General features: G+C 41.6%; 1 protein-coding gene across 8 annotated transcripts in view; it reads left to right on the top strand.

Annotated features, from left to right (window-relative positions):
• Positions 1-23,442, top strand: part of Vldlr (very low density lipoprotein receptor) — a 32,488-nt gene that overhangs the window by 412 nt on the left and 8,634 nt on the right. For 4 of the 8 annotated variants that reach the window (XM_047524164.1, XM_047524163.1, XM_047524167.1 and 1 more), the window contains exons 2-11: positions 149-297; positions 13,181-13,300; positions 17,765-17,887; positions 19,183-19,305; positions 20,948-21,319; positions 21,423-21,545; positions 21,641-21,763; positions 22,418-22,537; positions 22,642-22,767; positions 23,264-23,435. In XM_047524164.1, the coding sequence (XP_047380120.1) occupies positions 216-297; positions 13,181-13,300; positions 17,765-17,887; positions 19,183-19,305; positions 20,948-21,319; positions 21,423-21,545; positions 21,641-21,763; positions 22,418-22,537; positions 22,642-22,767; positions 23,264-23,435 (1,484 nt within the window). In that variant the 5' untranslated portion in view covers positions 149-215. Of the gene's footprint in view, positions 1-29; positions 298-13,180; positions 13,301-17,764; positions 17,888-19,182; positions 19,306-20,947; positions 21,320-21,422; positions 21,546-21,640; positions 21,764-22,417; positions 22,538-22,641; positions 22,768-23,263; positions 23,436-23,442 lie in introns of those variants that run through there. The other 4 variants (XM_047524168.1, XM_047524170.1, XM_047524169.1 and 1 more) reach the window with 2 other exon arrangements.

Below are 23,442 nucleotides of genomic sequence, written 5' to 3'. Positions count from 1 at the left end.
GGGTGGGTTGGCTGGTGGGGAGGAGATTGTGCAAGTTGTAGGGGAGGGGGTGCCCTCTTCTTCCCCACTCCCTTTCCCCCTTCTAACTCCTTCCCCCTCCTCTTCCCTTTCCCCCTCCCCGCCCCCACCTCCTTCCTCCTTTCCGAAGGGCTGGTAACTTGTTGTGCGGAGCGAACGGCGACGGCGACGGCGGCGGCACCATCCAGGCGGGCACCATGGGCACGTCCGCGCGCTGGGCGCTCTGGCTGTTGCTCGCGCTGTTCTGGGCGCCAGCGGACAGCGGCGCCACCGGAGCCGGTGAGTGGGGACGCGCCCCTCCGCAGACGGCCTGGAGCAAACCAGGGTGCGGGGAATGCGTGTGGGGGCCCGAGGCGCCGGTCTTCTCTCGCCCACCCCCCTCCTAGGAGGCGCCGCTCTGCTCTCCTCCTTTCCCTCCCCACCCTGGTGGCGCTTCTGAGCTGTCAGCGCCTTGGCTGCAGGGAACCGGGCTTGGGGGACAGTGGGGTTTTGGGTGTCCTAAACCCTCGCCTGAACTAGTCTTCATTCCCTTATGCCCCCTCCTCCAGAGCCACTGCTTTGCCTCGTTTTTCACACCCTTGACAGGGACTGGGGACTGTGAGCTTCTGAGCCACTGAACAATGGTTCTGCCTCCTCTGCCAGGCGGAGTGTTAGGAAGGAGGCAGAGATCCGGGCCTGGCCCAGAGGTGCGCGACAGCCCAGGGCGCGCCCCTCTGACTTCAGTAGGGTGAGAGACGACAGCGGATGGAGGTGGGCACTCCGAGATGCGGGGTGCCAGGTGCCGGCCGGGGCAAGTAGTCTCCCAGCAGCCGTGAGCTGACGCACGTTCAGTGGGTGGCAGCCCAGAGGCTCAGTGGAGCCACCAGAAGTGCGCAGCCTGCGCACCCGGACTGCGACTCCCCAGACCTGGAGCCGTCTCTGTGGCGTGTGGGTTAGAGTGTGGCTTTAAAAAGGGCTCTCCTTGAGGTGCTTCTCCACACCCATTTCCACTCCGGGGCGGCGTCTGGAAACCTCTCGGTATACGTACATACTCCTAATGTAGCTGAACTGGGGAGAGGGGTTGGACATAGACTTAATCAGGTTAGTTTGCGATCCTGTTTCTCACTGAGGTTTCCTCTGGAGGAACCGAGTCCTAATCCAGTGACTGTAATTAGCCTTCATTCTAAACAATAGATCAAAGGAGTAGCGTGGGAGCTGGTGTATGGTTGTGGCTTGTTGCGAAAGGCAGGGGTGACTACCTTGGAGTCCTGGGGGTCCGCTGGATTGGGCCTGGAAGCCCTGTCCAGTGTTCAGCCACTCTCCCACTTGCACGGCACAACTTCCCTGAGCGGGCGACAGCAAGCCTATCTAAGAGGGTTTGGTAAGCGTCTTGGCGGGTCCCTGAAGTGATCTTAAGACATGACACAAAGGGGCTTTGCTTGCCAGCCGGTTCTAGGGAAATGGGGCAGAAAGCTGTCTCAGCCCTTAATACCCCTTCCAGAGTCCCTACCTCCTATCGCCTGGTGGCTTAGAAGGCCCGCCTGCCTGCAGTCACGTGTCTCCTGAAGTGAGAGTGAACTTTCAAGTGTACGGTCAAGCAGCCTCCCCGGCAATACTTGGGGTTTGTAAAATTCCTAATGCCCCCTGCCCTTTGGTTCGACTGTCCGGAGCGTGCGAAACTGGGACTGACTTTTCAGTTCTTTGCGATTGGTTGGCTGCCCAGTCACGGTTAGGTGGGTCACGTGGCCTCGCGGACTCTTAATTTAGCTGCCTGAGAAGTGTTATCTTTAAGAGAAAGTAAGAAACCACAGGTTACTGGCGGGCTGTAGCTTTTCCCTGTCTGAACTCTGAAAAAGGCGAGTGTCTTGAAGGTGGAATGTGACCAGTAGCGAACCTAAGAGCCTAGAAAAGCCCTTTCAGACATTAACAATCATTAATGGATGAGTTATACTAACTTATTAAACGAGCTCTCAGAATAGCGCCAGGACTTGCATTATATTTTTTGCAACATTTCAAAACACTAAAGTATACCAGAAACAACCTACAATTATCCAAGCAAGTGAGAGAAAATATTCATTTTTTGCTGCATATCCCTTTGTATTCTTGGATTTTAATAAGTAATAACTTTGCTTTAGAGGTTGACTTTTCCCTGTAGAATGCTAGGAATGCATATATACTGTGGAAATGAATTCGCCAAAGCCATATATATTTGTCTTGAATTAGATAGGTGAGGATCCCTTTGTTACATGTGAATATGTGACATGCCATGAACAGTGAAAAAGAAGCCCATGTAAACCTAGATTTGTCGAAAGGAAAGAAGCAGTTCCTGTCTGAATCAGAGCAAATTTGGAGTTAGCTGAGGCAGATATTGACTCCAAGCCAACCCAGACTGGCTCCTGTCATAAGTTCAATGTCCCAGGACATGTGAACTGACTTTCTGCCCTTGGTCTTCTATTCTTATCATTTCTCTCCAACTCCCCTGCCCCCAGCACACACTTACTGTGCTGTTCCAGAATACTGTAGGACAGGGCAGGTATGCACGAAGACTCTGGCAAAGAGCTTAAGTGAGGACAATAAGAGAAGTTAATGTGCTTGATTGCAAGTTACCTTGGGGGTTCTAGGACATTTTCCCCCAACTTAGATATAGAGTAAGATCTGGGGTACCATACATTCTTCAAGGCTAGAGTCTAGAAGAATCAAGATTTGTGAGAGCTATTCAGATATGGCTAGCAAAAAGCAGAAGAGTAGGAAGAAAATTCTCTTATTGTGGGGAGTGGGTTAATATAATTGGCAATATTAATAACCCTAAAGTTAAGAAACTGTGAGACAATGAAAAAGGACACCTGGCCTGTCTAGATAGAACCAAGAGAAGGTACGATGATGATGGTACTAAGTTCAAGAATGGGCATGTTAACAGGACCTTTGGAAAAAAAGTCGCTAGAAATTATATTGTTATAAACATGAAACAACAAATCTCACTATTATGTGTGATTATGCACCATTTTTTAAAAAGGAAGAGAAACCAGGGTAACCAGCTAACCCCTTGTGGGCAATGAGTTTCTTGAAGCTTAAAGGAATTTGTTCCCTCAATAATCCTCTTGTTCCCTTGACTTGGCACTTACCTCTAGTGCCTGTCCTATGTTATTTGGCTTTTGCTTTTAGTGCTCACATCCTCAGATACCTAAAGCATGCATATGAAGGCCAAGTTCAGTAGAGCTGTCAAATGTTAAGACTTCAGTACAACAAAGTGCATATTTAAACACTCAGCATTGCTAGCAAAGGTGGCAGCTTCCATCATCAAAAGAAATACAACCCTGATTGAAGTGTTTGTTCCTTTTATAAAAATTGAATAACCATGTGCTTGACTTGAGTTTTTGTTACAGTTCTGGAAGAGGTGAAAAGTCATTGTGAGCCCCTTCTATTCCAGGAGTGGTATCAGACAGATATGATAAAACCACAGTAAAGCAGAGAACAAGCCATATGGTTTCAGGTTTTGATCCAAAAACCCTCATATTTGGCACACAACATAGAAATATAGATAATTCATAGTAAATAGCTGGGCCATTTTCTGTTCTCCCAAACTGTGAGTCACGTTCTTTTCAGTAGAGGAATTAGTGATCAAGAGGAGGCCGTTATGTGCATCAAGTTACAATTAGCTTCAACTTGCATTGGGTCCTTCCTTTGGAAAGCCACCTTCACATGCTAGCCTATTAGACATTAAATGCATTACAGAGTCATGAGAAAGTCTATAATGATTCTCAGTATATGTATATTTGCCTCATGAGAGCATCTCATGGTTGGACCAAGTCAGCTGCCCTTCATATGGTTGGTAGATAGAGTCAAAATTGCTTGGTTTGTTCCTTCTAATTTAATGTCAAGAGAATACCAAGGCCACAAACTACTTTAAAGGTAAACACTCCAAAAATATACATTCTTTGAGGTTATGGGTAAGATGTATTTGTTGAGCAGAAGTAAGTGATCCAGGGACAGAACCCCTGCCCCAAGCTAAAGAAGAGCAAACTAAGGAATGGAAACATTTCTGAGGACTTGGGGGGCAGGTCTAAGAGAATCTGGCTTTGTAAGTGAAAACTATCTCAATTTCACTCTCTCCTTTTGTCAATCTAAATAAGTGTCTCTTTGCTATGCTCTGCTGTTGGCTTAAAATTAAAACATTGAACATGGTTAATATCAATGAGTTAGACACACTAACAGCTCTGTGGAAGCTAAATAAGATGACAGGTGATACATTAAACTTAGCCCAGTTTCCTTTTCATATGATGTCTCCTAGGAAAACTTGGGTCTACTAGTTATTTCGAGGTTTTCAATTAACAGTTAAGCAAGAGAGTGCCTGCTAGGAGCTGTTGTGAGAGTAGGTTCAGAAATTCTGCTAGAAATGCCTTCCTGTTTGCTTCGATGCTATATGGCTATGGAAATGAGCATGCCTGACCCTATATTTAAGAGAGAATTATAGGGAGAGAAACTACAGAATGGGGCCATGAGCTAGGAGTGGCTGATCTGCCACCCACAGGGGGTGTGGTGAGTTGGGTCTGAAGTCCAGTAGTCTTAATAATGTCTAGACATAGTGCTGGTAGTTGGACATGAGGATGTGGGGGGAAATGAAACTTGCCAAGCAAGGGAAATCGTGAGGCCTTGGTGATCAACATTGTTTGCAAGTTACTTCATGTGTTACAACTTAAGTGTATTCCCCAAATACTATGGGTGAACAGGGTTCCCATTTATAGACTGCCTCTAATCCTTAGTATTCTTAAGAAAGCTTTCCCAAGACCTAAGTTATTAAAGGATCTCTAGGTTGAATAAATAAGCTGTAAACTGAAGCCAGTCTCCTTTGTACATCTGCTTGCAATCACTTGATGTGCACCCACTGAGCACCTACCATACACCATATGGCACCAGAGTGAGTTGGTCCCTTCATGGCATTTCTTCAAATGGGGAAGTCAACCTGGAAAATCAGTGATCCAAAGACAGACTGGGATAGGAACTCAATTAGAGGGAGTAGATCCAGTATTTAAGACTTAATCATAAAGCAACAGATGGCAGCTGAAGATTGTGGAGTTCCCACATACTATTGGAGTTATAACTTATGAAGTTTCCCTGAACTCTCCAAGAACTTAGACTTTAACATGAAGCCAGAAACTATTCCATCTCTGCAGATGATCTTGCAAAGGTGATACTACAATGGACTGCTACCAACATGACCAGAGAGCGTTACAATGGCAGGAATAAAATCTGAGAGATTCCCAAGTATTGAAATCTCTCTCCTCACATGGAAATAAAGCTGACACATTCATTCTGAAATACAAGTGTGTAAACGTGCATTGTTTGTTAATGAAAATGTGCCAGAAGGATGAGATTAAGGTATTCTCATAGGCATAGGAAACAGGGACCTTTATAACCTGAACTTTCAAAATATCCTAGCTTGTACAGCAGGTAGTCACACTTAGTTTCAAGTTCAGAAAAACTGGAGAGAAGATTCTGACAGAATTCAGAGCAGCTTCATTAATGAACTAATAAAATCAATGCATGTGTCCAGTAACTAGGATCTAGAGAATTTTTGGATGTCAGACACCAGGGTCTGGGTTACAAAGATGAACTATACAGGCCCTGCCTTACAGAATCTCTGTCTAAAGGTGGAAACAGGTAGATGAGCACCTCAGTGATGATGGTTGTGAAGACTTAGGGAACTATGGGAAAGAGCCAAACCATACCTGGTTCTGCCCCAAAAAGCACACAATGGCCTCATTGGAGAGGTACCATTTGAGTCCACTTCTAATGGATGGGTGAACAGGAGTGATGTTGGCAGATGGAAACAAAGCCACTGTGGAGGTAAGCAAAGGCATAGGGTAATGAGTGAGGCCTCTTGAAGTGTTAGCTGAGCTGCCAGAACCTGAGCAGGTGATGACCAAAAGGAAAAAGTTTGGGGACACTGGTAAAGAACTTAGACTCAATCTAAGGACAGTGGGAATCCAGGAAATGATCCCATCCTTGGCTCTTCTGACCATTCTGGGTTGCTTGAATCACTGTCTCAATTTGGACAGAGAATGTGGCAGCCTAGAAGCAAAGGAACAGGAGACCTAAATTTAGATCAAGTAAGTGATGAGGGCTTAGATATAGCCAGAGCTCGATGGCCAAATGTCAGGAAAAAAGAATCTCTTGAGTTCATTTCTGAACTACTGGTTTAACGTAGACAATGATGCCAATTAAAGTTAGTACACCTGAAGAGAGGGAGACAGATTTTAAAAGAACCTCTTTATCACACATGCCTGTTAAGGAAACCCAATAAGTTTTACCTCCATAATGGGTTCAAGAGATTTACCCAGGTTGTCACCACAACTTCTGTTGGACAAGAGTAGCATTTATCTCCTTTGCTCTTTCAGTGATGAACATGAGGGCTTGTGAGGATTAATAGTATGGATAGTAATACAACCTTGAAAGAGCCTCTTCCAATATGTATAGAATTCATACCTCTTAACCTTATTGCCATAGTCTTGAAGTATACTCCAAGACCAGCACAATTGACATTAACTCTTCAGAAATGCAAGCGAGGGCCCCACCTGAACCCACTGAATCAGACTTAGGGGTGGACCCTGCATGTGTGTTAGCAAGTCCTGCAGGGGATTCTGATGCACCCTAGAGCTAGGGAGCCACTTAGTTTACAACCCACATAACCTAATAACTTCCTTGGTGTATCATGTTGAGAGCTTTTGCTCTGCCTTGACCAGTGTGCCTAGACAAGCAAACCAAGAACTATAATCCTTTTAGAAAAAGACCTGCTAAGGGAATTCTGGCAGCATTTTTTTTTTATTATTGTATACAAATGGGATACATGTTGTTTCTCTATTTGTACATGGAGTCAAGGCATACCATTTGGTAATCATAAATTTACATAGGGCAATGATGTTTGATTCATTATTTTTTCCCTTCCCCCCACCCCTTCCACCCCTCTTTTCCCTCTATACAGTCCTTCTTTCCTCCATTCTTACCACCCTCCTTATCCCTAACCCTAAACCTAACCCTAACCCTAACGCTAACCCCCATCCCCCATTATTGGCGAGGATGTGGGGAAAAAGGTACACTCATACATTGCTGGTGGGGTTGCAAATTAGTGCAGCCACTCTGGAAAGCAGTATGGAGATTCCTCAGAAAGCTTGGAATGGCAGCATTTTTAAAAATATATATATATAATGAGAAAGGGAAATAGGGGTCTAGCTCAATAATAAAAGCTGTGTTAAGAATGTATCATTCTGATAAGTTAATCCACTTAATTCTGAAATAACTGAAGCCAGCTCTACTACCTAAATTCCAAGTCAAAATATTCTAGAAGTTATATATTCCTGAACTGGATGCTTATTCTAGAAGGTACTGAGTTTACTCATGTGCTCAATAGCATGATATCTGAAGGCAGAGTGCCTTGGTTCGTTCAGATCGTACCTCTTTCTAGGATGATCTTGGGCAAGTTACTACATTTTCCTTCTCCAAGCAGGTTTCCTGATGTTAACAGGCAGCAATAGTGCTGACCATGGAGAACTGAGGACTAAATGAGTTAGGAGACATGAAGTCTTAAGGCAGTGTTTGACCAAGAACAAAAGCATTCAGTTATTTATCTTTGGTTCTTATTGTCTTCACCAGATGTAAACAGAAAAACTGTTTGACAAATGAACTGTAAAATTCATTTATTTCAGTGATTGAGAAAAATTAACCAAAGTAGTTAGCAGTTTGTAGTTATTCCTAAACTGATTCTTAATGCTTCCAAGGCTGACTTTAGGCTCAGAACCTCTTGCACCTTGTTGCAGTATTTTCCTTCTGATCAACCTCTTTCCCTGTAGGAAAAGTTCTTTGCTGACTCAAAAATCTGCTTATCCTAAAAGGAGTTTTAGTCTATGAATAGAAAAATTGGCTTTAAGTAACAAGCATTAAAGTAGAAATGAACTAGACTAAAAATAAATGCCCTTGGTGGCCCCAAGAAGTGCCAAAACAAATGGACTGAAGAAATTCCAGCAGATGATAACACCCTTATGCTAGAGCAATGAGGAAGAACATGAAAGAAGTGAATGCAGGGCCAGATAGCCCCACAGTGTGGCCACACAAGCCCCTCTGTGCAGGTTCAAGTGCACACTGAGCCTGAAACTTGAGACATCTCCTCTATATTCTAGGCATTCATGTTGGAGTGCTTCTGCCAAGATGCCTATTAAGAGCCCTACAGGGAAGTCATCACCTATCTTAGAGGCTTGGTTTTTACTGTAAGATCTGTATAGTTTTTAACTGAAGTTTACACGTTGTTCTTCCATGTGAACCCTTGTAGGAACAATTAGACCACCACAGGCAGGTTTCTATGTGTATTTAAAACCCTGCATCTTTTGGAACCAAGCAAGTTGCCATTACGTCTGGGTAGCAGCTTTAAACTGTTTAGGTAGCAAGTCTCCTGGGACACCGGTGCCTTGAAGGAAGTGTGCATAGTCTGATTTCATAAATATGAGTGACAGTAAAAGCAAGTGATTCTTTACACCTTGGGGAATTCACTCAACTACTAATTTAAATAGACAGATTAGTGAGCAGGTACAAGTGACTCCCAGGCCTCTTACCCAATGGGATGGAATATTCACTCTACTAAGTATTAGAAGGAAACCTAGACACTGCAATTTCTTAAAGTAAGAGGATCCTTTTCAAATTATCCAAAAGTATCCAAAAGAAAATCATCCTGAATGAAACACCTGGGGCCTCTTCTGCCACAGCCCTCCTGTCCACTTTGACTACCCCTGAAGCTCTAAGGCCATTCCTGTGAAACAGTATGGCTGCAAGGAACCCACTAAGAATTTAATTTTACTCCAACTTTTCACCTTTCTCTGCAGACAGATTCTGGACTGTAAAATGTGTAGTGTTTTGACTTCCAAGGTAATTTTTTGAGGTGTCATTAGGCTTTAGCTTAACCTAAGAATTAAAAGAACCTCGGGTGTTGATAATTTCAAGCTCAGCCTGTTCTCTTTATGAAAATATAATACTGTACTTGAGATTTAACTGTCATGGATGGAAATAGACTACAGGTCTACAATCCTATAATCCCCAGAGCTTTGGAACCAAAAGCTTCTTAACTCATTTGGTGCTTTAAATTTTTCTGGACCTCTCTGTACAATACCAGTTCCAGTTGAACACTGGAGGTGGAAAGGTAGACTCTTTTGGGAACTTGAAGGGAAGACCCACAGTGTTCTTATCAAGTGGCTGCGATCTCAGTATTCAATATAGCATTTGCACTCTTCCTACTCTGCAGGAAGCAGGGAATTAAGTGGAACTATGGGGAGCTTTCTGCCTATGAGCAGTCTCTGAAAACAAAGTGCTTAGGGAGGGAGGAAATGGACAGGAATGTCCATGAAGTTTAAGGTCTTTATTTGCTCTCTTTAAAAGTATCCTATAAAGCCACCTACCCTGCCTGCTCCCACTCCCATCTCTCTCCTCTTTTATATAAGCAGAGATGTTTTAGCAGTACACTGAACTCCTAATTCCAGAGGTTCCTCCTTCCAAATGGAGCTTTGTGTTTGTGTGATGATAAAATGCAGCTTTATGACAAGCAGACAGCAGCTTGGATGCAGTGGACACGTGGAATAAGAAAGGCAGAAATTAAACTCTTTATTGTCTTAGGGTATTGGAATGAACCCTAAGAAGATCCTATATCTGTTATGAGCTTGCTTAATGTACATTCCTGAGGCAGAATTGCTGGGATTTTAATAAAATGTACTACAGTTGATAGTTTATGTATTACAACTAAATTCAGAGACCTCTTTAAAGGGATAGAATATTGTATGTTGGCATTTAATCTCAGGTCAGCTTGAGCACCTACAAGATCTGTAGCTTAAAAATTCATTTTTAAGAAGGGCATCTTCTAAGTACCTAACTTGGCACCTGGGAAGTGGTACATCATCTGACAGTGCAAAATCATCTTTTGATATGTACTTTTAAGCTCTATCCAAGTCTGATTATGTTTGTCATTCTAACTATCTCTCTGTCAATGTTTTTGACTCATTCCAACTTGACCTTTGATAAACTAAAACACTGAAAAAATTCCAAGCCTTTCCATCTGCGCTGTATTCTAATGGCAGTTCTCTACGTTCTCAGCCTGCAAATTGTTTTTTTTAAATAAAGTACTTAAAGTAGACTCCTACTACTCCCCCAGTCTTCACAGGTCCTGAGGACACTGAACTACATCAAGTGGCCCCTGGAACATGAATTCATACATTGAGAATATTCTGAGCATTACAGGAGCAATAGGAGGAGGCAGCCAGGTACCTCACACTGGTTTAATGGTAGAAAACAAACAGATGATACTTCTAAATAACTGTATCTCCTCTTGTTCCCCTTCTAACTCCCTAGCATGTTATAGCCAATTAGAATATTTGTAGAATGAATAAATATTATGAAACGCTGATAAGAAATGCCATTAAAACATACTGCTTTGCAGCTAGAGTCTAGCTTGTCTCAACTCTTGGGAATGGAATAGTAGATAGAGTTTTAAAAGCAACGTATTTAGGACCTGACGTATTTACACCCATATGTAATCTTTACTGGGACCAAATTTTAATCTCCCTGGGAATTAGCCACAAAGCATAGAATTCTCCCCAGCAGCAGCGGGGTAGTTGATACTAGGGAGACCAACTAGATTATTGTGCACAAAATACAAGAGTTCCAGTCTGTGCTTGTCTCCATAGTATCTGTTCTTATGCCAGCATGTCCCAGCTGCAGATGCTGAGAGTGGCAGGAAATCGGGAGGCTTTCTGCTTGAGTCCCCGCTCCCCCCGCAACCCCCCAGTAATCTGAGTGTACTGTGTAAGTCCTCTGATTTTCTCAAATATTTGCAGCATTTTGGCTTTAAGGGACCAGATCTGTGCCTTTTATATCAAAGCAATCATATCCCTCAAAAGGATAGGCTGCCAATGATAGGAGACCCCTGAACTTCAGCTGACCTGTGCCAGGCAAAACACTGAGTGCCCTCCTTCAGGTCTTAGTTCATACTACAGTGACTTAAATAGCCAAACAGTAAGCCAAGGAGAAATGGCTCAGAAAAACAGAATGCAGGTCTGTGACTTTACCTTACTTTCTTCTTCTCTCATCACTAAATTAGAAACAATCTCCATTTGCCTCTTAACTATAGTTTCTGGTTTCTTTTATCTTGGAGCTGTTTCATAAATGTGTTTTTCCAATTAGGCCTTAATTTCTGAGATGAGGAACCATGTATTAAACCTCTTTTTCTACCCGCTTCTCGCTGACCCCCTTCTAAATCTGCTTTACTTTGTGACAGGAACATCATTCATGAATAATATAGATGTGGACAAGAAATGCCATGAAAGGATTAGGATTTGGCTGCATGATTATAGCCACACCAATGGTTTAAACAAGTGAGAGAATGAGTCTGGAAGAAGATGTGATGTCCTTGGTGGTCTCTGGGCAAACTCAATTCCTTTTTTCTTGGTCTGGCTCCTTTGACCCCAGATCACTATTCCAGCCACCATGTCCAATTTTCAGGAATCAAACTGGAATAAAAGGAAGGAAAATGATTCCCTAATTTTTTAAAGGATATAGCCATGCATCACTTAATAAAGGAGATACATTCTGAGAACTATGATGCTAGGCCATTTCACACTATGCTAACATCAGAGTAGTTACTTAAACACACCTAGATGTTGTAGCCTACTACATACCTCGGCAATATGGTGTAGCCTGCTGCTTCTTGGCTACAAATCTGTGCAGGATGGAACTGTACTGAATACTGTAGGCAACTGTAACACTATAGTAAGTATCTGTATATCTGAAAACAAAAGGTACGGTAAAAAATAAGGTTTAAAAGATAAAAACTGGTGCACCTGTGTAGGGCACTTACCATGAATGGAGCCTACAGGACTAGAAGTTGCTCTGGATGAGTCAATGAGGGAGTCCTGAGGGAAGAGAAGGCCTAGGACATTATTGTGCCCTGCTGCTGACTTTGTAAACACTGTGCATCTAAGCTACACTAACTTCCTAAAAAAAAGATATTTTCTTTCTTCAATAATTATCCTTAGTTTATTGCAACTGTTTCATGTTAATTTGCTTTTTGGTGCTGGAGATGAAACCCAGGGACTTGCACATATATAGCAGGTGTCCTATCACCAAGCTGTATCCCCAAGCTTTGCCGAAATTTTTTGGTTTTATAAACCTTTAAACTTTTTTTTAGACTTTTTGACTCTTTTGTAATAACACTGAGCTTAGAACACAAACACATTGTATAACAATATTCTCTTTATATCCTTATTCTATAAACTTTTTCCTGTTGGCGAAAACTTTCTATTTTTTTACTTTTTAAACTTTTTTGTTAAATACTAAGATACACATACACACATCAGCCTAGGTCCACACAGGGTCATGAGCATCAGAATCACTGTCTTCAACCTTCACACTTTGTCTCACAGGAAGTGGGACAATAACATGTCTGGATCTGTCACCTCCTCTGATACCAGAGTCATCTTCTGGAATCACTCCTGAAGAGCCTGTCTGGGGCTCTTCTGAAGGAAGTGTCACTCTCTTTTCAGAAATATGTGCATGGTGGTGTGTTTGGCTTGTGTCCTTTTGCACCATAGATTTGCTTGTAAGCATATAATGCACCATGAATATTGCACTCTATTAATCAGGGTCCCTGTTTTCAAACTTTTTAAGGAGCTTGTTTAAGTCTGCAGGAGCTTCTGCTAAGTCCTTCACTGTGAATTTTCTTAGGTGTTATTTTTCTTCTGCAACCTTTTTTCTTCTTTTTCACCTATGCATTATCTGGCAATAGGAATTCTTTAACTCCATTTTAGTTTTTTGGGACCACTGTCCTATATGCAGACCATATTGACCAGAATGACATGTGGCACTTGATTCCATTTCTTAGAAGCTGTGTACACCATTTCTATTGGTATTCTATCAGCCAGTACTTGGTCTCATGGCCATGCCTCCCTGAAAGAGAGGCTAGGAACTAGCAATTGGTATTAGTGTGTGCCCAACTAAGAATTTAGATACTGTCAATCACTGTCCCAAAGTGGTCCCATGCTGGTCCCTGAGTATGCGGCTGCCTGCTAGGGTCCCCATCCTAGATTTTGGGTAACTTGCATTTCTAACTTTTCATCCTTCTACCCTGGTTTTGCTAAATGTTCCTTCTTGATTCTAGGGAGAAAAGCCAAATGTGATTCCTCCCAATTCCAGTGCACCAATGGCCGTTGTATCACCCTGCTGTGGAAATGTGATGGAGATGAAGACTGCGTTGATGGCAGTGACGAAAAGAACTGTGGTAAGCAAAGAGCTTGATCATCTCATTTGTCACCTCACTTGGATTCCTGCATGTTACTGATATGCGATGATTTTATTTTAGTTTCTACAAATGTGTTGAGATTCTGCAAATAAAATCCACACCAGAGAATTGCTTTGAACCCGAGTCCAAAGAATCTACACTTCCTGGTCCACAGGAACATAATTGAGTGTTTGACATGGGGTTATCAACTTGAGTATGGAATGTTGAAGATAAAGTGGAGTTCTTTTCAAATGACAGGACCTGGTTTATCTTAGATCAGGCAAACATGGTATATAGGAAGCTGAGGAAAGGGAAGGGAGGACCAGAAATAGAGGCAGACAGAGATTGCTTAGAAGTAACTTTTTAAAAATTCTCAAATGGCTCTGATTCCAGAAAAGAAAGCAAATCATGGACACTACAAAATCCCCCGAAGTTTCAGGGTGGTAATTAACCCAGGGCATAGAAACTATGAGCCGGCAAAGAGGAAAGATCAGATAAGGATTCTTTTCTAATCCTGTTCCCACAAAAGTTGCTGATTCTAAAGCATTAAGCAGGGCGGAAGACATTCTCTCCACAGGAGAATGGGGTTATAACATCATACCATTGATCAGTATCTATCAAAATATCATTGCGAGAAATGCTTATGTGTGCAGTCTACGTAACTTCATGTCAAACAGAACAACTGTCAAGGTCATATTTAGGTACCTTCAGTACATGGCTGAAGTTTCCTTCTTGAATGCTTTCTTCTCTGTTGTAAAAATTTTGAAGCAATTTTGTGTGCAAATATTGGTACTACCATTGTCATTTACCTTTTAAGAGGTACTGTATACAGATGTTCACTATGCAAACCAGAAATACAGAAGATAAACAGAAGCTAAACAGGGTTCTTCAAGTGCCAGCTTGTAATGCTCTTACCTTCTTCTTCATGCAACATTACTAAAATGTTATAGAGTAAACATCATCTTAGGCTTGATCTTTCTGAGCAATATCATGAGTTTTCATGCCAATGTGCAGATCAGCAGCTCCTTTGAAAGCATTGAAAGTCCATTCTGCAGTCTCAAGAAAAAAATTATCTCCAGTCTCAAGACCAAGAATAGTTCTCTTGTGTTAACTTTTCCATCATTTGCATTTAACACTAAGATTTTAATCTACTCCACAAGACATTGAGTTCCATGCTATTTCTGGGTTACCTACGTAATATAGTTCTCCCAACAAATACCTCAGGAGAAAGACCTCATTCTTTTCAACTGTTCTTTTGGTCAGTAGCAATTCTTCCTCTGTTCTAAATTATATATTGGGTGAAACCCATTACTTTTTCTTAAAAAGTAACTATTTTCTTCATGTTGTAGAAGTCTTCTTTAATCATCTGACCCAGTAGAATCCAGCCTGGGTCCTCTTAGAGTAATCATTGACTTTTCCTAAAATACCCTCTACTAGTCATGGTAGGAGGATTTGGGTAGAGAAGAAAGGTAGATGGACAGTATAGTGAATCAAGATCATTTGAAGTAGGAAAAATTAAATATTTGTCAGAATCTGTTGCTGTTTCACAGATATATACAAGAGAAAGAAAGTGGAAGCTTTACTCAGGAAGCTCTGATAGCTTATTCTAAAATGTTTCTTGATGCAAGGAAAAAGCTACATAATTACTTAAAATTTCCAAAGCCACCTCCTGATTCTCCTGTCTGACCTTTTGATGTGGAACTTGATTACAGTTTCAGCAGAGCTCTTTCTTTCAAGCATGACAACTAGCATATTTAGTCAACTTGAGTTTAGATTTCATGAGCTATGTGCTTCTATTGGTTCCAGTAATTCTTTTTTTTTTTTTTTTTTTTTTTTTTTTTTTGTAAGTGTTAGGCTGAGCTGGTAAATCAGTAACTGAGACACCCTAAGTGTGTAACTGCTGGTTCACCTCCCTAGTGGTACATCAACATTTCCATCCATGTCTCAAGGTCCAGTTCAAATGTCTTTTTTTCTTTTCCTTTTTATTATTATTATTATTACTATTAATACTATTAAAACCTTAACCCAGAGATACTCCACCACTGAGCTACGTTTTTTAATTTTTTTCATTTTGATACAGGGTCTTGTTACTGCCTGAGACTGATCTCAAACTTAGATCCTCCAACCTCAGCTTCTTAAGTCACTGGAGTCACAGGCATATGCCACGATGCCTAGCTTCAAATATCTTTTCTTTATCCCTCATCCCTGGCCAGTCTTTGCTCAGGTAGAGAGAGATGAACTCTTTTAACAATTTGTTGGTCCCCATTTTTCTTTGCTATTTTTCTTTGTGTAACACTTAGTTATACAGCCAGTCTTTCATATCATCATGACATTTTATATTCTCAAAATCATGTCCTCTCTTTATGACCCTTCCCCTACTCCCTCTTTGGCAACTTCAAAGAACATCATGGGTTGAATTATACTAACTAACTCTGCTGACTCTGGGCTCTTCCCATACTGCAGAGAATGTGGGCCTCAGCACTTAAGGTGTTAACACTGGGGGTTTTCTATTAAGGTGATTTTAGAAACAGGTGTGAATCTAAGCTAACATGGCCTTTCTTGTTTCCATAGCTACTTAACTCAAGGAGATGAGTAATCCTTTTTGGATTAATATAATTCATCAACCCATTTTGAGTGTTAGAAATTGACCATCATCACTATATCCCCACTTCACATTGTCTTAGGCTTTACTAGAGTGGCCCAAGAGTAAGCCCTAAACTCTGAGACCTCCACCTTGCTTAAGCCCCTGTCTTGAAGTGGTCATTTTCCAACTTTTAGCAAATTGTGGACTTTTAGTTGATTCACAAGTACAGTATATTTATTAGAGAAGAATGTTTTAAAACATGGAAATTAAAGCCAGGTGTGGTGGTGCACACCTGTAACCCCAGCAGCTCAGGAACCTGAGGGAGGAGGATCGCAAGTTCAAAATCAACCTCAGCAAGTTAATGAGACCCTAAGCAACTTAGTGAGATTCTGTCTCAAAATAAAAAATAAAAAGGGCTGAGGATGTGGCTCAGTAGTTAAGCACCTCTAGGTTCCATTTCTGGTAACCCCCCCACCAAAAAAAAGAAAACTCAAATAGAAAGTATAGGAACTTAGGCAAGGGAAGGATATAGCCTAACAAAGAGGGTGGGTGTCCTGTCTGGATACTTTATCAAGACTGTTTCATACTTCATGGCTCCTTTATGGTCTAGGTGAATAAGCTACCTGGTTTGCTTAGGACAGTCCTTCATGCTTATTTTCCTGACATAATTAACAGTGTCCCCTTGAATAGTGAACTGCATTATAATCCTAAGCATGGGGAAAGTAGAACTGACATTTTGCCTTGGGCTCTTTTAGCACCAGCAGTGAGTTATGGGTATTAACACTAGCAGCTTTGATGACTTTTAGCAGTTTGATGTGAGACCACCCTTTGACTGGAAAGGTTAAAATCTCCTCTCCCTTGAATACTAAATAGCTCTTGTTATACTTTCTTTTACATTTTCTCCCTTTTCTATTGCATGAGTTCCTTGTCCCCTGTATACCAGTAAGGATGACGATATTCAATCCTGGGGCTTCACCTTCTGTCTACACACTAAACACATGTATTGTGAAGAGATGACCCTGGATCAGTATCTTAGTTCATAGTGTATAAGAAAAATACCATAGCCTGGGTGACTTAAACAACAGAAATGTATTTCAGTTCTATAGGCTGAGAAGCCCAGGATCAAGGTGCTGGCAGATCTAGTGTCTGGTGAGGACTCTTGTCCTTATTTGTGGTGTGAAATTCCTCTGAAAACTAATGCTGAAATTTTATTTCCAGTGTAATGGTGCTGAGATGTGGTGAGGTATTTAAGAAGTGATTAGGTCATTAAGAGGAAAGAGAGCCTTTCTCCCTGGACTGGGAGTCACTGAGAGAGCAGACCTCTGTAAACAAGACTACCCCTCATATTCAGCCTCTACCACATACATCCACTTGTCCTTCCATTTTTCATCTGTGTCATAGCACACATCACAAGGTCCTGACCTGAAGCTAGGCAGATACTGGTACCATGTTCTTGGACTGCCCAACTTCCAACCAAAATGAATTTCTTTCCTTTACAAATTACCTAGTGTCAGGTATCCTGCTATAGTAAAAGAAAATGGACTTGTACCAAGACTATTATGACTTGGAAGAAATACATGAAGAGAATGCAAATATCTCAACATTACAAACAGGCAAGAAGTTAATTGTAAGGTATTCCTGGGCTGAAAGACAATGAGCAAACTTTGTCTTTCTTTGAATTTAGTGTCCTCCAAGTTTCTCAAATGAACACCATCTGAAAAAATATATATAAATATGTGAGTCTTCCAAAGTTGTCCTCAATGTTGGTAATTAAATATCCTCAACTCAGATTTACTTTTAAAGAAAATATACCAAAATGTAATTTGGTCTTTAAGATGAAGATGAATGACTTCAACTTAACACGTGAATAATCTTTGTAGTGAAGAAGACATGTGCAGAATCTGACTTTGTGTGCAACAATGGCCAATGTGTTCCCAACCGGTGGCAGTGTGATGGGGATCCAGACTGTGAAGATGGTTCTGATGAAAGCCCAGAACAGTGCCGTGAGTGTGACTTTAGATTTAAACTTTTCCAAGATATTCTGTATATCATAGTTCTAAGAAATGCTAAATCTACTACTTGGTATTCATTTTCCTTTGCCTGCCTTCAAGTTTAGGTCAATTGACTCCAAGGTCATTGAAGTTATTAACAGTTGATCAGTCTCCTGTAAAGAATGTTCTCCCTGGTCTAACAAGACTGACATTCTCTTGGGTAGCTTCACTCTTGAACACTTAAGATGGAAGCCAGCAGATTTGATTAAGAACTCCTTGACTAGGTGCATAGATTTTCAAATGCTTGATAATAATGACTCTGAGCAGATGGTATTCTGGTCCTGGAAGCTAAGTCAAGATGTGAGGGTTCCCTGTGGGCCAAACTTTTAGATGTACTGCTTTTCATATTATGGGAGAAAAACTGCTATTAAAGGGGAAAGATAACTAGCAATAGGGTGATTTCATGATTTTTAACAAACGTGTCACTTACAGTTGCTAAGCAAGGATCTTATAGCTTGTTCTTAAAGAAACTCCATAGACATTCAAATGTACATCTCTGTAGGCAGATATGCAGGGGAAAGTCTAAGACCATAGAGGATGATGGTTTGGGATCTGGAATAATTTGAATGTCAATGTAAATAAATTTTAAAATTCATTGTAAGGCAGCAGAGGTCTTCAGACACAGAAAAAAGAAGGATCAACATGAACAAAGTTTAGGTCTGGAATATGATGATTAAAAAAATTATGCTGAAACTCTATGCTGAAGCAAGGGGAATAATTATGATGTTAGTTAAGGCCGGTGAGTTAAAAACCTGTGAGTTCAGGATAGGTTTTACAAAAATTCAGCCTCAGGTTTGGTAAAACAAAAAATTAGGGCATATTCCTGCTTTGCAAGATGTAGATCAAATGGATGCTGTGATGGAGGCCTGTGAGGGAGCCTAGGCCATGACGGTTTCCTAGGTATTGACCCATCTGACCTTTCGTGAAGTGGGGTTAGGTGACAGTACCTGTATGCCCACTTCATATCTGTGAGATAAATATGGTCTGGGAGCAGCCCAGTCAATCAGCCCAACTGTGCCAAGTAAAACAAAAGCCATGGAGCCTTGTAGGAGTGACATGGTCAAGGTTCTCAGGTGCACTGCCAGGTGGCGTTGGTTGGCATGGCTTCTAAGGAATGGAGCTGGCGAAGGATCTCCCCCGTGTGCCAGGCCACCGAGGTACAGGTGTTACACTTCCAGGCAGTGCAGGAGCAACAGCTTTGCACTGATCGGTTTTGAGGCTCTTTTGAGACTGTATATCATCAACAGATATGAGAACATGCCGCATAAATGAAATCAGCTGTGGCGCCCGTTCTACTCAGTGTATCCCAGTGTCCTGGAGATGTGATGGTGAAAATGATTGTGACAGTGGAGAAGATGAAGAAAACTGTGGTAAGAAGATCAGTGTGCAGTAGCATATCCCAAAGACCCTTTTCCTCAAAGAAGGGTGGGCAAGGGAAGTGGACTTAAGCATGAAGACTTACATTGACTCACTTTTCAGTGACTTCACTATCTGCTCAATACTGGTCCTTCATAACTGCCCTAAAATTCTGAAAGCTGTTCTCATGGTAACTAGTCATTGTGTGGTATTTCTTTTAGGCAAATAGAAATAAGAAGGTAAGTCCTTCGGGGCAGTTATATTTAGCAGTAGCTCAGGGAGGCAGCAATTGTGTGGGCTTTTGTCTCTATTATAGTAATTCATAGACCTTCCTCACTTTGGCTCAATAAAACTGGAAGGTGAATAAAGCTAGCAAACACATTCATAGGTCTTAACTAGATTGGCTTATTGGAATAAATTACTTGAGTATTGTACAAGCATTTCTTATCCTCAAGTTAGATTCTGTTATAACCTTCCCCAAAGTTAAGGTAGCAGGGGAGCATGAATCAACATTGTTGCTAGTATATACCTGAAGAAAATTCCACCCAAACTTTATCTCCTGTCACAGTTTCTCTGAAAGCTATTTTTGTTTCCTATTCTTTCATGTTTCAGTTCTTGGAAAATCTATAAAATACTACATGTTACAGGTGAGGCCCTGGGAAAATCTCTAGGTTGAACAAACATTGCTTTGAGTGTTCTTTCAACCTACTGTCCTTTTTATAGGGCCTCTAAAACCTCCAGCTCCCGAGTCTGATGAACGTGGCCTCCTGATGCAGTACTACACCAGGGAGTGTTCAGGCCCTTGTAGTGAAAATGCTAGTCGTGTGTGTAGAAGTCACCCCTGAGGTCAATACCACTGCACCTAGTCCAATGAGTTTTAGTGTTCAATCCTAGAATTCAGAGCTTTATACACTGGTAAGCCCTGGCGCTGCCAAGTGTTTCCCTCACAAATTGAGATATTGCTTCCCAAGAGAGTCGTGGTCTCCATTCCAGTCACCACCAAATTGTGACCTTAATCTGTTTGGCAGGAATTTAAGTCAAAGTACAAACTGGCTAATATGATTAGCTTATCATTATTAGCATTCCTCGGTGCCAGATTGTGCTTCTAGCCCTAGCAATGACTTTTAAAAATTGAAAGTGTTTAAGATTTATTATTGTTGATCCTCATTTAAAGGACCAAAAAGAAGGAACCATGTATACTGGTATATGGCTTACTTCTTTTTGGTGATAATGTCTTAATGCTTACTGTATTGCATTACCTGTTTGCCTAATGCATGCTACGCAATCTGGCCTGACACGCAGTATGCTGATTTAGGTGAAATTCAATCTCTGCTTTTCATAATGAAATCTCTTACAAGAGTAAGAGTCAATTGTGGTTCTCATCTCAAATTAATTTCTAGTCTTAAATTATTTTCTTGGTCCTTTATATCTGTTCTTAACTTATTCATAGTATGCCTGAATATTTTTTTTAATGTGGTGAGACTGTTTCTTCAAACTTTAAGAACTTTTTCTTGGTATAACTCAGCTACAGCTTTTAAGTTAAGCTAGGAAGCTAAAATTAATGATCAAAATCAATATGGTTGCTTTTTTCAGACAAGAGTCTTGTCAAAGAGCAATACTGAAGCACTTTCAATGGGGCATCTTCTCTCTTAACAGGCAACATAACATGTAGCCCAGATGAGTTCACTTGCTCCAGTGGCCGCTGCATCTCCAGGAACTTTGTGTGCAATGGCCAGGATGACTGCAATGATGGCAGCGATGAGCTGGACTGTGCCCCACCCACCTGCGGTGCCCATGAGTTCCAGTGTAGCACCTCCTCCTGCATCCCCATTAGCTGGGTATGTGATGATGATGCAGACTGCTCAGACCAGTCAGATGAGTCTCTCGAGCAGTGTGGCCGCCAGCCTGTGATACACACCAAGTGCCCGGCCAGCGAGATCCAATGTGGCTCTGGCGAGTGCATCCACAAGAAATGGCGATGTGACGGGGACCCTGACTGCAAGGATGGTAGCGATGAGGTCAACTGTCGTAAGTAGCATTCTTATCTGCAGTGCATGGTCAGTTTTCTTCCTTATATTAATGGGGGACAGCTCGATCAGCTTCATGCCATGGTGTTCCCTTCCTTTGTTAGCTTCTCGAACCTGCCGACCTGATCAGTTTGAATGTGAGGATGGTGGCTGTATCCATGGCAGCAGGCAGTGTAATGGCATCCGAGACTGCGTTGATGGTTCTGATGAAGTCAACTGCAAAAATGGTAAGGATCTTTTCGGGTTGGTTAGGCAAGGGATTGTTCACCTCAGATCCACTAATGGAATGCTCAGATCCTCTCTTCTGTGTTTCTTCTTGTAGTCAATCAGTGCTTGGGCCCTGGAAAATTCAAGTGCAGAAGTGGGGAATGCATAGACATCAGCAAAGTGTGCAACCAGGAGCAGGACTGCAGAGACTGGAGCGATGAGCCCCTGAAAGAATGTCGTAAGTTTAGGGGTTGCTCAAGGACAGAGTGGGCAGTTTGATTCAATCCATAGTAGCTAATGCTATTTGGATCCTGTATGATGACTAGTTAAACTTTTAATGAACTACAATTTAATTGTTAGGCTTGAGATTTAAATTTTATGATGTGAAAATCCAAGCAGTGACAAACTAATTCATAGTTTAACCTCCTTAAAGATAACTGGTCAGGCATGGTGGCACACACCTGTAATCCTAGTGACTTGGGAGGCTCAGGCAGGCTCAAGTCAACCTCAGCAACTTAGCAGGACCTTTTATCAAAATATAAAAAGATAAATAAAAAGGGTGAGGTATGTTGCTCAGTGGTTAAGTGCCCTTGAGTTCAATCCAGTACCACAAAAAAAAAAAAAGAAAGAAAGAAAGGATAACTGATGGGCAATAGAGAAACCTTACTAAATACTATTTAATTGGTAACTTGCCAGTGAGATTGAGTTTACCATTTCCCCCCATCCACCCTAAGATGCATATCTATAAAACAAATAATTAAGTCTTAGAAAAATCATGAGTTTGCCCAGGTCAACTAAACAAGTTATCAAAAAACCTGAATTTTAAATATGTGTAAGGTAAATATCAATTGAGAATAAGTTGTCAAGTGACTTTGCTATATTTTTATTTCAGATGTCAATGAATGCTTGGTAAATAATGGTGGATGTTCCCATATCTGCAAAGACCTAGTAATAGGCTACGAATGTGACTGTGCAGCTGGGTTTGAACTGATAGATAGGAAAACCTGTGGAGGTGAGTTGAAGAAGACATTCTAGTCCCCCAGGGGAGAAGGGAAAGGGCAGAGTACATCTAGTAAGGCATAGGAACAGCAAGACTAATTCTAATTTCCCTCCTAGATATTGACGAATGCCAAAATCCGGGAATCTGCAGTCAAATTTGTATCAACCTAAAAGGCGGTTACAAGTGTGAATGTAGTCGTGGCTATCAAATGGATCTTGCCACTGGCGTGTGCAAGGCAGTAGGTAAATGAACTTGGACTGGTGTTGCTCTGGTACCTTTATGAGTAAGAGCTTATAAAAGGTACAGCCAGTGACTGCAACAGTCACACCAAATACAAAAATTGAATAGTACTTGAGAGCAATGCTACTAAACTCCTAGTGCAGTTGGATAGGTTACATAGCAGACCATCTCCTCACACATCTGCCTTGGTCATTCATTTTGCCTATGGTACCATGAATTCTTACCATATTTGCTTATTTTCTGCTTCTGAAACTAAGTGCAGTTCAAATAAGTAACTTGTTCATCAGCCACCTCCTGTGGAATAATTAACCCTAGGACCGCCTTCCGAATCAGTAGGAAGCACCAGCAGGTCCCCAGGGCAGGAACTCTGGACCAGGGGCTACTGAGGTGTTCAGTAGTACCTTTGCTTTGCAAGTGCTCCTCTGCTGGGAGGAGATGACTTAGAAGGACCTTGTTCTCTTACAGCAAAACTAAGTCCACCTGATTTGTGTCTTTCAGGCAAAGAACCAAGTCTGATCTTCACTAATAGAAGAGACATCAGGAAGATTGGCTTGGAGAGAAAAGAATATATCCAACTTGTTGAACAGTTAAGAAACACTGTGGCTCTCGATGCTGACATTGCTGCTCAGAAACTATTCTGGGCTGATCTCAGCCAAAAGGCCATCTTCAGGTAACTT

This window comes from Sciurus carolinensis, chromosome 14 (assembly GCF_902686445.1).
Source record: "Sciurus carolinensis chromosome 14, mSciCar1.2, whole genome shotgun sequence".
In the NCBI taxonomy this organism is placed as follows: domain Eukaryota; kingdom Metazoa; phylum Chordata; class Mammalia; order Rodentia; family Sciuridae; genus Sciurus; species Sciurus carolinensis.
This window is presented reverse-complemented; position numbering and strand designations above follow the sequence as displayed.